General features: G+C 45.2%; 1 protein-coding gene across 1 annotated transcript; it reads left to right on the forward strand.

The window, feature by feature from the left end:
* The first annotated feature begins 11,912 nt into the window (after nucleotides 1-11,912).
* LOC136382302 (C-C chemokine receptor type 1-like) lies at nucleotides 11,913-12,962 on the forward strand. Its single transcript, XM_066351416.1, has one exon. The coding sequence runs from the start codon at nucleotides 11,913-11,915 to the stop codon at nucleotides 12,960-12,962; it is 1,050 nt and encodes a 349-aa protein (XP_066207513.1).
* The last annotated feature ends 2,848 nt before the right edge of the window (nucleotides 12,963-15,810 follow it).

Below are 15,810 nucleotides of genomic sequence, written 5' to 3' on the forward strand. Positions count from 1 at the left end.
GCACCTTGAGAGAGACCTCACATTAAGACAGTGCTCAGTGTCTCGAGCAATACACCAAATCATTCACTCATGGGTGTGTATGTATCTAACTTGAGTCCTCTCCATAAAGGTGGCATTATTAATCTTGCCATACAGAAAAGGAAATAGACTTGGGAGCTTAAATGATATGTCCAAAGTCACTATAATGTAGACCTAGTATGGGTTCAGGACTGTCACATGTGAGAGACACGTCACTCATGTGTGCCTCTCGACCTGCTGTCCATACAAAGGCGGTACGTTTCCAGCCTGTAGCCATTGCTGTCAATCTGGTTACCTCCTTGCCTCTCTCTCCCACCATCTCTCTATAGACAGGCTGCTAAAGGAGGGAGACCCCACCCAGCAGACTCACGGGATGTTCCATGATGGGACCTCCTCTATTGTCTTCATTTTCACAGATGAGAAAACTGAGCCTGAAGGGAAATGTTCAAAGCATGGTCACGTATATGATTTCTGAATGGTACTTTGCAACATGCCTGTGATAAAGGTTAGCACAGTCCTGTTCTACAGAAAAGCAAGTGGGACCCAAAGAGACACAAGCACAGAGCAGGTGTTGGCTGTTGTGGGGAAAAGTGGAATAAACATCATGTATGAGAGATTTTTCTTGTTTCCAACACTCATACAAGCTGACCTCGCTTATCCTCCTACGAGCCTAAGCATCCAGTGTTCTCATTTGATGGAGGGGGAGCCAGGACATAGGAAAGCTAGTGATCTGCCCTGGTCTCAAGGGGAGAGCTGGGGTTTGATCTTCACAGGAGCCTGGGCTCAGAGAGACAGCAAGCTCCATTCTACAGACCTGTATGCACTCCGGGCTGGGGTTTTCTCTGTGTGAAACAGCTGTGTGGGTTTGGGGCAGACAGGGGAGACCAGAGGGACAGTGAGCAGTGACAATAGAGGACTAGGGGCGCCAAAGAGAAGTTGCCGCCTCCCCCTGGTTTATTAGCCAGGTTATTGAGGAACAGAGGACACAGGATTCTCGTTTAAACACTTTTACTTGCAATCTGTAGAAGAAATAATAAATGATAGGAAATAAAATGAAAAAAAAGAAAGATAGAAAGGAAGAAAGAAAAACATAAAGAAAGAGGAAGAAAGAAAAAATGAAAGAGAAAGAACAGGCTGCTCACTGCAACGAGACTGTTGTGGTGCAACTGCACTGAACAGAACCAAACCCCAAATTCATTGAATTTGGAAAGCTTTATTTATTGGTCAGTGATCCATTCACTGTGCCCAGAAAGCAGTGAACAGTGATGAGCTCGGGGGAGAGGGGTATTTATAAAGAAATCCTACAACATTACAATTTTTTCAGCATGTTTGTACAGTATCTTTGCAAAAGCACACACTGTTCTAAGGAGAATAAACCGCCTTCCTGCAATATCTGCAAGGCTGATGCACAAGGAACGCATCCTGCCTCTGTTGGCAAGATTAGATCTGCTGGGGCCGTGAGAATTTTCTACTTACAGCTGTAGCTATAAACTAGTTCCTCTTAAGTGTTCAGCTAAATTGGGTCAGGGGTCCTTAGGGTGGGCTGGCATGACAGCACATTCCCCACTGGTTTTATCGGAAAAACAAATCATTGTTTCCTTATCGGTATGAATGGGCTGATAATGTGCCCTTAATACTAGAAGCTTTACGGCTTGAATTCTTTTTTTGTACGTACTGCGTGAGGCAGTTAATAATACACAGACCAATGGTGACCCTACTATAAGTAAAATAAGGGGCCCGGTAAGAGCAGTAAGCAACATAGTGAGCCTAAGAGATGAGGAGAATAAACTTTCATACTAATTTCTTACTTCCTTGCGTTTTTCTTCCCTATCTAACCCTGCTATAACCTGTACAAACCTTCTGCAACTTACATAACCCTCAACTTTCATGAACTTTCTTATCTTTTAAAGAGATAAGTGGCTTCATAACACCTTGCTTTCTTCCTTTTGGAGATGTCCTTCCTCTAAGTAGCTAGTATTTATAGGTTAAGTATAAGCATATATATTTTTCATTTACCTTGTATCTTCCCTTCTCGCAAAGGGACTTATATCTCCCTTCTGTATGACTCATAGCAGTACATGCATCAACACTTAAGACAACTTGTTCTGGCTTTCCTTTGATCTTAGTTTTTCTCCCTCCCCAAAGTCCAAATAAAAGGAGGTCCTCCGTGAGTTTCTCTAGGTATTAGCCGTGCATAGACCAGCCAGCTTCCGGTTTGTGGCTGGAGCTGGGTATGCCGTTCTTCTCAGGGTCAACTTATAAGGGTTGGCGGGGTCAGTCTCCGCTGTCCATGAGGGTGACTCTGCTGGGACTGCAGGCTTCATCTGGCTGTGGTGGACCTGTTCACATTGAAGTCAGTCTTTGGGTGGTGTACTTCTTACCCAGACTGAGTCTTTACCCAGGCTGGACCTGATATACCAGATCTCCTGGCAGTGCTGGAGGTGTCCCTTGGACAGTCTTTTGGCCAGCCTACTGAGTCATCTGTAGACCCTGTAAGTACTTAAAGAAGGAGTGGTCGCTTAACTCAGCTTTTATTTCTTTCTCGAGCTTCGGTAGGATGAGTGGGGTCTCCTAAACATTTTTTTTTTTTGTATTTTTCTGAAGCTGGAAACGGGGAGAGACAGTCAGACAGATTCCCGCATGCGCCCGACTGGGATCCACCCGGCACGCCCACCAGGGGCGACGCTCTGCCCACCAGGGGGCGATGCTCTGCCCCTCCGGGGCGTCGCTCTGTCGTGACCAGAGCCACTCTAGCGCCTGGGGCAGAGGCCAAGGAGCCATCCCCAGCGCCCGGGCCATCTTTGCTCCAATGGAGCCTTGGCTGCGGGAGGGGAAGAGAGAGACAGAGAGGAATGAGGGTGGGGTGGGGTGGAGAAGCAAATGGGCGCTTCTCCTATGTGCCCTGGCTGGGAATTGAACCCCGGTCCTCCGCACGCCAGGCTGATACTCTACTGCTGAGCCAACCGGCCAGGGCCCTAAACATTATTTTAAAAGAAGTTAATTCTTCCCTGTAGGTGGTACACCTTGCCCTAAGGAGGGCTAAGGGGAGTAAGGTGGGCTACTTTTTACTGGTTTCAAAACTAATTTAGTTAAAGTTTCCTTTATGATACGATTCATGGGTTCTACCTGCCCTGAACTTTGGGGCCTGTAGGCACAATGTAATTTGTAATTAATATTGAGTGCCTTTCCTACCAGCTGTGAGATATTGGATACAAAGGCAGGCTCATTATTAGACCCAATATTAATGGGTAAACTACAATAAATCTGGGAACCATATCATAAAGCAATTTTTAAACAACTGTTATTGCAGTCTCATTTCTAGTAGGAAAGGTTCTACCTACCTGTCCATTACTTTAGTAAAATCTATTTCTAAAAGTTCACCTGGGAAAGTTCCTCCCTCCCTGTTTCTCTTTATAATTTCTTTACTTTGCTTAGTATTCATTTGGGCACAGACTAAACACTCGGACATTCTGCCTTCTTTATTAGATACTAATTCTGACTTTTCTAATTATTTCTTCTTATTCTTAGTCATCCCTTTCCTACTGGAAAAATCTTTTTCTAATTGGTTGCAAAAAAACTTTGGCAACCTGGGTTCTAGTAAAGTTACTAAAATTTCCTAAAAACCTCACTGGTTTTAGGGCTACCTTATTGGTAGTGTCATCAGCTGCTTGGTTTTTCTAGAGTTTCTCTTTAGGGGCTCTGGATAGTGGATGATGGCCACTATTTCAGGGGAGCAGTCTCTTGCATTCTCTGGGGTGAGGGTTTGAACCTCACCTTTGTTAGTTCTTAAGCCTTCTCCGATGGCCCCTCTTCAACTGTGCCTGGCTTAGGTTGTTCCTGCCTTCAGGAATCTTACCCGTCTTTGCCTAACTAGCTATCTTAGGGGCCAAACAGAGTTACTTATGTGAGTTAGGGAGGAGCAATGTCCCTTCCAAAATACTTAGATTTTTAGCAGCTTATGTTTCTACCTTTTAAAAACTTAGAATACATTTCCTTTCTAATTTCTAGAGCTGAATGCTATATAAAGGCTAAGTTCAATGCCTTAGTATCTTCTGGAGCCTCTAGGTCTAGAGGTACTTAAACTCTGTGAGGTTTCTATAGTCTAGAAAGCTGCGGGAGTCTTCTGAGAATCTTGAATAACTTCTGACACCTTAGACAAACTTATGGTTCTTTTTCTTTCTCGACGTGGTCTCGGTTGTCCTCAGTGGGGCAGGTATGTGCGGTACAGATTCTAACAGTCCTGTTAGGACTTGAAGCTTCCCCAAGAAAGGGGATTCTGAGCTTTCTAATTCTATAGATCACCTGGAAAAAAGAGTTTAAACTATTTCTTATTACATCTCTGCCTCAAGTTCTAAAGATCTAGTCAAAAGTACTAACTGAAATGACTAATATTTCATAAAATAAAGCTTACACTCTACTTAATTATAACCCTTTTATATTCTAAGAAAACATACCTTATTTATGCTATAACTTTATGCACCCTAACAGATAATGTCTAAAAAGCTCAAGAGAAACAGATTTCTGTTCACATTCTAGCCCTTTAATCTGGACACAAAACTGAAATGTTCCCTGCTACTACAATTAGTCATTTATTTTCTCTGTTCTCCTTTCTACCTGTTATGTTGAGAATTTTACTGTCAAACTAATCAACACTAATATTTGTCACTCTGGGTTTAGTGACCCAACATTGAATAATACTGAATCAGTACATTAGTAATCATTACATATCCCCTAATATTCAAAACAACATTTCAACATCACAGGGCTATGAAATAGCAAATAAAAAGGAGAATTAACAAAATACTCTTGAAATAACATACATTTCTAACATAGAAAATATTTTTTCTACAATAACAGATCCTTGGTACAAAAAGCAAGTCTTTGTATTTGGCAGATATACAATTCTATATGCCTTATTATCAGTATAAATTTAGTACAATTTACAATAAGAGGATTATAAACTACTATCCCTAATGAACTAGTGATTTACAGAGAAAAATAAGGAATGATCAAAATGCTGTTATTATTTCGTGGCTACCCAGCTGGCAAAGAGATGCTAACCCTCTCTTTCTTGACCTACAGTGCTTTACAACATTAAGTCAATATAAGAGCTGGGGTAGCAAACTCAAAGAATACGTATTTTACAAACTCATTTTCCTAACAGTGGGGTATTCTAGTTTACATTAGGTCCTCAATTTCCTCAGGGACATAAGAATCCTATAATTCCCTGAGGACCCTTTCTTACAACTCCTGAGTATTATAACTAAAGGGGTGGGTTTAGAAGGGGCAGTATTCCCTAAATCTTCTCCTCGGGTCTGGCTCTAGGTAGGAGGCAGGGATTCCCTGGAGTGAAAGTGGGGGGGGGGCTATTGCAAGGTGGTGGTAGTGTGCCTCTGGCTTACTGCGCTGTTTTCTTTTGCCTTAATTACTTGGCGCAGCCCTTGAGCCAAGAAAGAGGTTTCTTTGTTAAACAATATAGGGAAATTGGTCAGGGTGCCTGGGATTCCAGGTGTCCGAGGGAGAGGGGAAGGTGCCAGAACTGTGAGGGGAGGCTGCCATCCTTCTTTTTATTTCTTCTCTCCACCACTTCTCATGCAGCCAGCTGCAGCCCGCCTGCCTTTACTTTCCCTAACTCTGCTGCTGTACTTGGCCACATCCTGGCTATGCCACCTGCTTGCAGGTGGGTGTGTGGTGATTGTGTGCTAGACCGCCTGCCTGTGCTTTCTCTGGGTCTAGCAATTCTTGATTTGACTATTCTGCTCTAAAGTTGGCCATTTTAATTTCCAGAGAGTTTTCAATGTATCTTTAGACAATTTTAAAAGTAGATTTTTCTAAACTACCCTGAACTCACCCGATCTCATCTGGTCTCCAAATGGAGGCGTGACAGTGTTATAAAGTACCCAATCTTTAATTCCGCAGGTTCTCCTAGAGACACCATGTCCAGATGAGTTTTTAAGAGTTTTATTAAAGGAGGAGATTTATTAAATATGCTGGCCGCATATTGCGGACAAAGTGCAACAGACCCAAATTGTGTGCAAGCCTCAAAAATAGTTCAGGGGCTGCTTATATACCGTTGATCACACATGGGCGGGGGAGAGCATGATGTTACTGCACAAGCTGACAACATTTGTTTAGGGGATACACAGAAACATTAAGACTTTCCAAGGTAACACAATCAAAGATGTTTACAAATCTTTCAGGGTTCCTCTTCCCTCATTAGCCTAGAGATATTTTACTCTCAAGATTCCAGGAAGGGGGGAAGAATTACCATCAATGCAAGATGGTATGTAAATTCTGCCTCCTATTGAAGGAGAAGATGTTTGTCCTTTAACCTTTACCTTAGATTTAAAACTGAATGACCCATTGTTCTTGCAAGCCAGAAACTTCTACATTCTTCTCCTTCCCCTCCCTAAAGGAGAGACAGGACAGGAAAGCCTGATAGGAAAGCCTGACTTTCCCTCCCAGAATATCAATATCAATTTTCAGCTTTTTGGTACCTTACAACAGGAGGCATCCTTGAGCCACTTTGGCTGCTCAGTGAGAACATCAATCCAAATCTGTATACACAGAATTTGGTCGGGGTGTCCAGGATGCCTGAAGATGACTGGTTGAACCAGATAAGTAAGAGAGATTTTAGTAGTTCCCTTGGAAGGCCAGTTCCCTGAGGGGAGCGCTGGCCACTCTACCTCGCCCAGAGTGTGCATAGTTCCTGGAGCTAACGATTGCTCTGTAGTCCGCAGCTCGTTCCTTAAAGTCCTGGAAATTATTCAAAAAGCATTCAAGTGGCATACACTTAGCACAAGAAGCAGCCTGACCCATATTGACGGACTTGATGAGGTCTAGACTGAGAAAGACAACTAGACAAACACTCCAGAGAATGCACAACCAGACAAAAACCAAACTAGACAAAAACCAAACCTGAAACCTGACTGGCCAGTTAAACCTGACTGGCCAACCAAACCTGAGATCACTGGCCACCTCTGTGTGCCCAGATCGGGTCCCGGAGGTTATGCTGCGTCCAGCAAGGCCGCCAACACCACTGGGTGCGCCCCAACCTGTCCGGACCCTGTTGCTTACCGCTGAGATACTGAGCTGTTCAACGTCCAGTTGAGTGCCACCTATCTGCCTGGGGCTGAGGAACATAGCTCAGAGATCTCCCCCTAGGCAGGGCACCTGAAGGCCCAAATAGGCTCCGATCACCAGTCAAGTCTGGTGCATCCAGGACGAGCCCCCAAATGTTGTGGTTCAATCGCACTGAATGGATCCAGAGCCCAAACTGATTGAATTTGGAAAACTTTATTCACAGGCCAGTGGTCTGTCTGCTGCGCTGAGAAAGCAATGAACATCGGTGAGCTCGGGGAGAGAGGGTTATTTACAGGAAAACCCACAAGGTTACAATTTTTTCAGCACGTTTGTATATACAATATCTTTGCAAAAGTACACACGGTTCTAAGGAGAATAAACCACCTTCCTGCAATATCTGCAAGGCTGACGCACAAGGAACGCATCCTGCTTCTGTTGGCAAGATTAGATCTGCTGGGGCTGTGAGAATTTTCTACTTACAGCTGTAGCTATAAACTAGTTCCTCTTAAGTGTTGAGCTAAATTGGGTCAGGGGTGTACTTAGCATAGGCTGGATGTCAGCACAGAGACCCCCCCTCTCTGCATCAGTCCCCCTCCCATTCCCAGTCTTCTGTTGCTGCACAAGTTCTGGGGAACACCTGACTGCCACCTCCCTCACCCCAAACAACACCACCTCATCACCCTCCCCCAATGCCCTTAAGACAGAGCCCACAGAGAGAAGTGCCACCGAATGACCACGGAAAAAAGTTTACGTGAAACTCAGCATCATGGCAGTGTTTAGTGTCCTTACTGCTCCTCCACACTCACCTACGTAAAAAGAAGAATTTCCCTCCTTCTTTGCATTCTGCATGACTGAGATCCCTAGAGTCCTGTCTCCATGTAACACAGGAAGTGAAAGACTTCCCACAGCATCAGGACCTTGAACCTGGAAAACAAAGACTCTAAAAACTCTACAAAGACTTTGTGAACAGAATCCTTTGACACCAGAGTAAGTGGCACTTGTTTCTCTGTCCTGTCGGCTTCTGTGGAGGGTCATCTGGGTGAATCTGTGCACACAGTGCGTCTGATGGCCCCTTGACGCACCTGCAAGGCACCGAACTGTGTAGCAATGCTGAGAATGGGAGGGTTTATAAGATGGGCAGTCAGATGTGAAATAAGCTTTTTTGTTGTTATTAAAAAAGAGTAGCTTTCTTGAATGATAAGACTGATTAAGAAAGTTGTCAGAGCACTAAGGAACAAGAGCCACTTTGTGTGGAAGGCTATTCAAGAGGAAATTACTTGCAAATCAACTGCATGGAAATGAAAATCATACATGGTGTAGCAGGAGGGGGCTAGGAATATAAAAGTCTTTGCAGATGCGGGACGGTTTGAAACTCAACTATCTTCTTAAGAAGACTAGAACCAAGGATTCACCAACTCACACTGTGGCTTGACTTTCAAAGAGGTAGGATTTTTCCCCTAAAGTCAGGGAGATGTCCTGGTGACCTCTTGGGATGCATCCTTTCTCTCCTACTAAATAAGTGGAGGTAGAATTTTATTCTCATAATAATGGGGTAGGGGCTATTTGGAGGTATCTTCTTCAACAGTTTCCCTAGCCCCAAAATGGAGGGTCTCAAATTTCCAGAGTAGAAATTCCCAGGAGTGTGCATAGCCTGCCACCAGGCATTGTGTCACTCATCGACCTTTTGTTCTCACTCTGACCAGCAGGACAGCTCTTAGGCTATTGAGACTGGCGGGGTAGCAGGTGGGCATTGATGTGCTGCTCAATATTTTAAAATGGGCTTCCCTGAAAATTGCATAGCAGCTTTCCTGAAGAGAGAGCCCTGATTTCCAGTGTAGCTGATTTTACATGTAAACATGCCCACTGTGGTGGATTTCAAGCTACCAATATGCTGACTGTGGGGTTGGGGACACATGGGCACGATTCGTTCTTATGAACCAGGAACAGCCAGCTGCCCCGCACCTCAGGCCCGGTGTCTTTACCGCACAGACGGCCCTCCCTGCTCAGAGGCTCCCCTACTCCCAGGATGCAGCATGTTGGCACTGGAAGGTCCCAGGTTCCAGGCCCAGAGCTGACCACTGTGCAATGACCTGGGGGCAGATGGACAGCATGGCCGGCAGGTTGGCTGCACCATGGCCCTTGGTTTATCCTTCAAGGCCCCGCCCCAGCCCCAGTCCTTTGGGGAGCAGTGTTATTGCGTGGTGCCCACCTCTAGGGAAAACAGTGAATGGATTAGAAGGCAGGGGTGATGCAGGTTACTTTGTTTAATGGCATCTGACGATGCTGACTCAAGGTGCCTTCTCCTCTGCCAAAGTTTCCCCAAAGATGGGGCTCCCAGGGTCAGTGTTGCCCGAGCTGCTCCTGTGCTTCCAGCTGCCTGTTGCTTCCTCTCCAAACCCTGTGGTCGCCATTGTGCTGACTGCTAGTCGATCCGCCGGCCCTGGCCGTGGCAGCATAAATTAGAAGTTGTCAACCTGGCTTTGTTAGTGATGTCCAGCCCTGGTTTCTCCAGGAAGAGGGCTGATTCCTCAGTCACAGGGCTAGGCCAGAGGTGGAGAAGTGATCCAAAGAAATGAATTTGGCAGAAAATAATAGGGCCCTAGCTGAGTCGTCCAACATCCAGCCCCCCCACTGTTGGCCTGAAGTTTCTGAAGCCACTGCAGAAATGTAAGTTTCTCAGCAGGAAACATTCACGCAGCGGTGCATAAGGAAGAGCCCCAGAGACTTCGGGGTGAAGAAAATTATGATGTAGGCAAGTCTTGCTACATGATTGCTGTTTGAATCAAAGCTTTCAGATTGGTGACAACATAGTGACAATCTGAAAATGCAGCTCCCATGGCTGTGTCCATCATCAAGCAGAATTCCCTTTCTAGATTAACCACAGAGAGACCTGGCGGGAGAACTCTGGGGCAGGGGACATCAGCCAGAATAGGATTGGAGACTGGGACATTTCTGGTGGCTGGAGTCCTCATCCTTGCAGTGCAGGATGTCCCCTGACATTTACTGATGTTCTGCCAAAGGCCAGAACCGGTTTTTTTCATACTTTATCTCACAGAAATCTTCCTACATAACGGATACTTTCTCACATTACAGAAGAGGGACTGAGGCTCAGGGAGAGAGATGAACTCCTTCAAGTTCACACAGCTGGTCGGTTACACCAAAGCCCATGCTCCGTTTGGGGAGGCGTCTTCAGTAAGTGGTCAGAAAGGATTGGAAAGAGGGCTGAAGAGCAGGTGTGCAGAGTCCTGTAAGGCAAGCCACCTAGTGGTGCTTTCTCTTCTGTGTTTGTGTTTGTTTCAAGACAACGTTAAGTAAACTATTTCAGAGCTCACTTCTGAGAATTCCAGCTTCTACCTGGTTGTGCAACACCACATGGCTTCAGGATATTCTGAGTCATTTCTCCCGAGAACCCCCTTCTTCTCACCAGGTCACCTGCTCACCCAGCCTGGCTTTCCCCTGAGTCCTCACAGCTGTCCCAGGAGTCTGACACAGTTACTATAGTCCAGCCTGGGCCCCATAAGGATGTGTGCCGTGGGCCAGTCTGAGCCCGCTCTGCTGTCCTCAGTGTCCTCAACTAAGGGATTTGTTCGCCTCCTAGGATTGCACTGTGGCAGCACTACTGAGGTTTGGGGGATAATTGGTGCACTGCAGGACAACCAAATGATTGGAACATCTCTAGGCTTTGTGAGAACTAAAAAAGATTAAATGACCACACAGAGTCATGTGCCCCCAGTGTCCTATGTCAACTCAGCAAAGAACCTTTGTAAGTCCTGGCCAGTTGGCTCAGTAGTAGAGCATAGCCCTGGCATATAAAAATCCTGGGTTCGATTCCCAGTCAGGGTGCATAGGAAAAGTGCCCATCTCCTTCTCCGTCCTTCCCCCTCTTTTTCTCTCTATTTCTCTCTTCCCCTATGACACTCAAGGCTCCATTAAAGCAAGGTTGGCCCCGGGCACTGAGGATGGCTCCATGGCCTCTGCCACAAGTGCTAGAATGGCTCTGGCAGCAACAGAGCATTGCCCCTTAGTGGGATTGCCAGGTGGATCCGAGTCGGGTCACATGCAGGAGTCTGTCTCTCTGCTCCCTGCTTCTCACTTCAGAAAAATATAAAACAAAAAAACTGCCTTCTTAGCTCCAAAGGCCATGAAGATACCTTGTAAGTTTTTGAAACTCAGCCAGGACTGCTTCCTTTCACGTATCCTCATGGACTTTCATATGCAAGGTCGCAGGTCTGTGATTGGAGGTTGAAAGTTCAAGTAGTTTCAAGAGTGGATGTGAGAATGATACACACTGGATTTGAGCTCCAGTTCTCATTTTACCAGATGTGTCCTACCCACTGTGAACTTCTCTGTCATCATGTCTAAAATGGGAGACAAATGGTGCCCTCCCAAATTCTTTAACACTGAGTCCAATGACAGGTCCGTGGGAATCATGAGGGAAGTGTTGGTGATGAAGAATGAGGTTGCTCTCCCTTTGTCTGGGTGCTCCATCCACCAGATGTTCCCTTCCCCACAGTCATTGCCAAAGTGTTTGACGTCATGGTTTGTGCACTCATTTGTTTATTGTCTCCCCCACATCGGACGCACCCCTCATTGAACTACAATTTCCATGACAGTAAAGAACACCTGGGCCCACTTCGTTCAAGGTTGTGTCCCAGGACATGGTTCACAGTCGGCAATTTTCACTCAATAAACAGCTGTCAAGTGGTTGATGTCATATAATAACTGCCTTGTCTCTGTTGTCCAGAGCCCACTGCTTTTACCAGCAAAGTAAATACATAAACCATCTACCTGGACCCGCGGAAGAAAGCAGGATGGAAATTTCAAACATTTCAATGGACTATGACCGGACCACAGAATCCAACTCACTGAACACAACCCCATGCCAATATGAAACTGTAAGGTCTTTTAGAGCTCAGCTGCTGCCCCCTTTGTACTCCCTGGTGTTTGTCATTGGCCTGGTTGGCAACTTCCTGGTGGTTCTGGTCCTCTTGCAACATAAAAGGCTCAAGGACATTACAAACATCTACGTCCTCAACCTGGCCCTTTCTGACCTGCTCTTCCTCTTCACACTACCCTTCTGGATTCACTACTATCGGAAAGATAACTGGGTGTTCGGCAATGTCATGTGCAAGTTGCTGTCGGGGCTTTATTACGTAGGTCTGTACAGCGAGGTCTTCTTCATCATCCTGCTGACCATCGACAGGTACCTGGCCATCGTCCATGCTGTGTTTGCCCTGCGGGTCCGGACCGTCACATTTGGTATCATCACCAGCGTAGTCAGCTGGGTCCTGGCCTTCCTGACTTCAATTCCAGAGTTTTACTTCAAGTTTTCCATGTGGTATGAAGGTAGAAACATCTGCATCTACTTTATCCGTTCTAATTCTGACATAAAATGGATCCAGTCCCAGCCTCTGACACTGAACATCCTGGAGCTGGTCTTGCCTCTGGTGATCATGATCGTCTGCTACACGGGGATCATAAAGATTCTGCTCAGACGGCCCAATGAGAGGAAGTCCAAAGCCATTCGTCTGATTATTGTCATCATGATCATCTATTTACTCTTTTGGACGCCCTTCAATCTGTTCTTGTTTATTTCTATTTTTAAAGAAAGTTTTTTGAACATGAACTGTGAGCAGAGCAAACAGCTATTCCTGGCTGTTCAAGTGACACAGGTGATCTCCTACATGCACTGCTGTGTCAACCCTGTCCTCTATGTCTTTGTTGGCGAGAAGTACCGCGAGTACCTACGTGAGTTGTTCCACAGCTTCCTGTCCCTAAGCCTGTCGAAATGGCTCCCCTTCTTCCACACCGAGAACCAGGACAGGGCCAGCTCCATGTCCCCCTCCTCAGGGGAGCAGTAACTCTCTGATGGGTTCTGACTCAGGTCTCAGCCAGAGTGACCTGCCATGCACAGTGGTCGTGGCTGGTGGGGAGCAATCTTGGATGTTTCTGCCAGATAGTGACCACTGACTCGCCTGGAGCTATGCCACCTGGGGTTGAGGTGGATCACCTCTGGGCCTTGAGTCTTCTCCGTGAACTTCTCCAAGGAGATGAATGAGTGAGCTAGGTCATTCTGGAAGATGGAACAGAGGGCATCAGCCAAGGGCTTGGGCCAAGTAGAGTTCCAGATTTGTGTCCATGAACATTTGTAAACAAGGCCACTGAGCATCCCCTCACCTGTACCCCCACCACCAGTGAACTTGGAAACAATGATTAGTTGAGTCACCCCCCTGCAGTGTTCAGGCTGCTGGAAGCCCTGAGGAACACAGAACTCATGATGGCAGAACTTGAGACCTAATGAAAAATAGAATTGGGAAACTGTCCTTGGCAATGGAACTTTCATTAGAGAAAATTTTTATACTTACTAAAATCAAACAGTTCAGGCCAATGGCCAGACACACACCTTGTGTATAAAAGGTTGTACATCTGGAAATGGTCATGGAAAAAAAAGAATCATTATTTCAAAACCCCGGAAATCAAAATCACATCTAAATCCCTCTACCCCATTACATACAATGTACATTTTTTATGAACTTTTTATTAGTTTACGTTTTCTCTTGTGCACGTTCATGATTATAACAGAGATGTACTACTGTTCTCAGCCTCTGCTCTTGTTGTTTTTAACTAGGAACACGTTCAATCACATTTCCGGCTCCATACATTATTTCTGAGCATTGTTTATGGTGTCGGCACTGAAATCCACGGCACAGACGCACTCAGATTGACTCGTGTTCCCATGGTGCTTGCACAAATCAATTCACTCCCACGTGGTGACTGAGGACCTGCTCCCATCAAAGCAACCCTGGGAGACACAGGTGCAGGTGGGAGGGGCGTTCTCCAAGAGCCCTGTGCTCAGTGAGGTGACAGCCCCAGGGATGCCAACAGAGCCCGGGTGGGGTGGGTGGGCTGAGACCAGGGATATAAGACTGCTGTGAGTAGAGCCTGCCACCCACACATGCACCACTTCCTTCCATGTGCCGTGATGGGGAGGAGCCTAATGAGGTGGTCAGTTTGACCAGGGAAACAGGCCTATTAGAGATTCCTGGCAGGGACTCAGAAGACCAGCACCAATCACTGTGCAGCTTTTGTTCACCCCCAAAGCATTCTGTCTTAGCTTTTAATTTATAACAAATTAAAACCTTTTTTAAATAATTTAGTGAAACAGTGTAAGCAAATGTTGAATATAAAAAGTAATTTACTTGAAAAGAACTTGGCCGGTTTGTAAATTGACACACATTATAAAATATAAAATACAAAAATGTTAACACAGAAAAAAAATGTATGTAACAAACTAAAAATTAAGAACAAGATGTTATGTCAACTACTCTAATGTATCAGGATATTTTATAAATCAGTAGGAAAAACCACTTGGATTTTTCTATCCCATAATTATTCTGTATTCCCAATTGTCAAAAAATTAACAAAGATATTAACAGACAGGTCATAGAAGAAATGCAGTAGCCATTAATATGAAATCTCAATTAGTAATCAAAGAAATGCTAACGACAGTAAAGATCATTTAGAAAGTACATCTGGTCGTCCTCTGTCCAAGAATCGTCACAGATAATGGTAACATGCAGCACATCTGGAAAGTTCGATAACCGAGGAAGAGTTAAATAACTGCTATAAGTATGAGCTAGGATACAGGCACAAATGACTTCTAAAAAATTTATTGACATGAAAATCCTTATTTTGTTAATGTTAAAAAAGAAAAATACAAAATCTTCTGATTCATATTTTATAATATATATGCAGAAGACAAAGACAGGGAGAAAATAGACTGCAAAATTCTATGGGATTATGTATTTTCAAGCAGCTATAGACAAAATCATTTCAGTAGTTTGAACCTAAACACTTATGAGGGGAACAGTTCGGTACTTCCTTTGCCCTCTGGTCACTGAGGAAAAGTACTGGGACCTTAAGGGCTCCGGGAACTGCATTTCCCTGCATTACTTTGATGCCCCGAACAATGTGTATCATATGCCCCACCTGTGTTAAAAATAAAAAGTACAAAAGCTGTGTGTGTGTGTGTGTGTGTGTGCATATGCATGAGTGTGCACAGGCCTCTCACCATTGACGCCCTAGGGGACGGAGTGTGGAATCGGGGAGGGGACAGCCCACTGAGCAGCAGCTTGTTTAGCCCTCCAGCTATAAGCACAAGACGTCTTCCCGCTCTCATGCAGGCCAGCCCAGCTTTCCCGGGGAGAGATCACTCAGAGCCTGAGACAAAGGCCCAGTGAAAGTCTAGATCCCAAACGTGAGCGTGTATCGGAATCATGAGGAGGTCCTGTTAAAGCCAGAACATCTGATTCAGTAGGTTTTAAAGGGACCCCAGAATTCGCATTACTTGCAAGTTCCAGGGGGTGTCGATGTTGCTACTCTAGAGTCCCAACACCGAGAAACCCTGCTGTAGATAGTTCCGTGTCCCCCTATCCAGGGGCGTTCATCCCTGGACCAGGGTATCCCCCGGCCATGACATTCATTGTTCCTCACTGTAGAGCAGGGGTAGTCAACCTTTGTATACCTTATGCCCACTTTACTATCTCTGTTAGTAGTAACATTTTCTAACCGCCCACCGGTCCCACAGTAATGGTGATTTATAAAGTAGAGAAGTAACTATACTTTATAAAATTCATAAAGCAGAGTTACAGCAAGTTAAAGCATATAATAATAATTACTTACCAAGTACTTTATATCGGATATTCACTA

This window comes from Saccopteryx leptura, chromosome 10, assembly GCF_036850995.1.
Source record: "Saccopteryx leptura isolate mSacLep1 chromosome 10, mSacLep1_pri_phased_curated, whole genome shotgun sequence".
In the NCBI taxonomy this organism is placed as follows: domain Eukaryota; kingdom Metazoa; phylum Chordata; class Mammalia; order Chiroptera; family Emballonuridae; genus Saccopteryx; species Saccopteryx leptura.

What these genes read in the sequence shown, in the direction of transcription:
- LOC136382302 (XM_066351416.1), top strand. Translation starts at nt 11,913, where the DNA reads ATGGAAATTTCAAACATTTCAATGGACTATGACCGGACCACAGAATCC.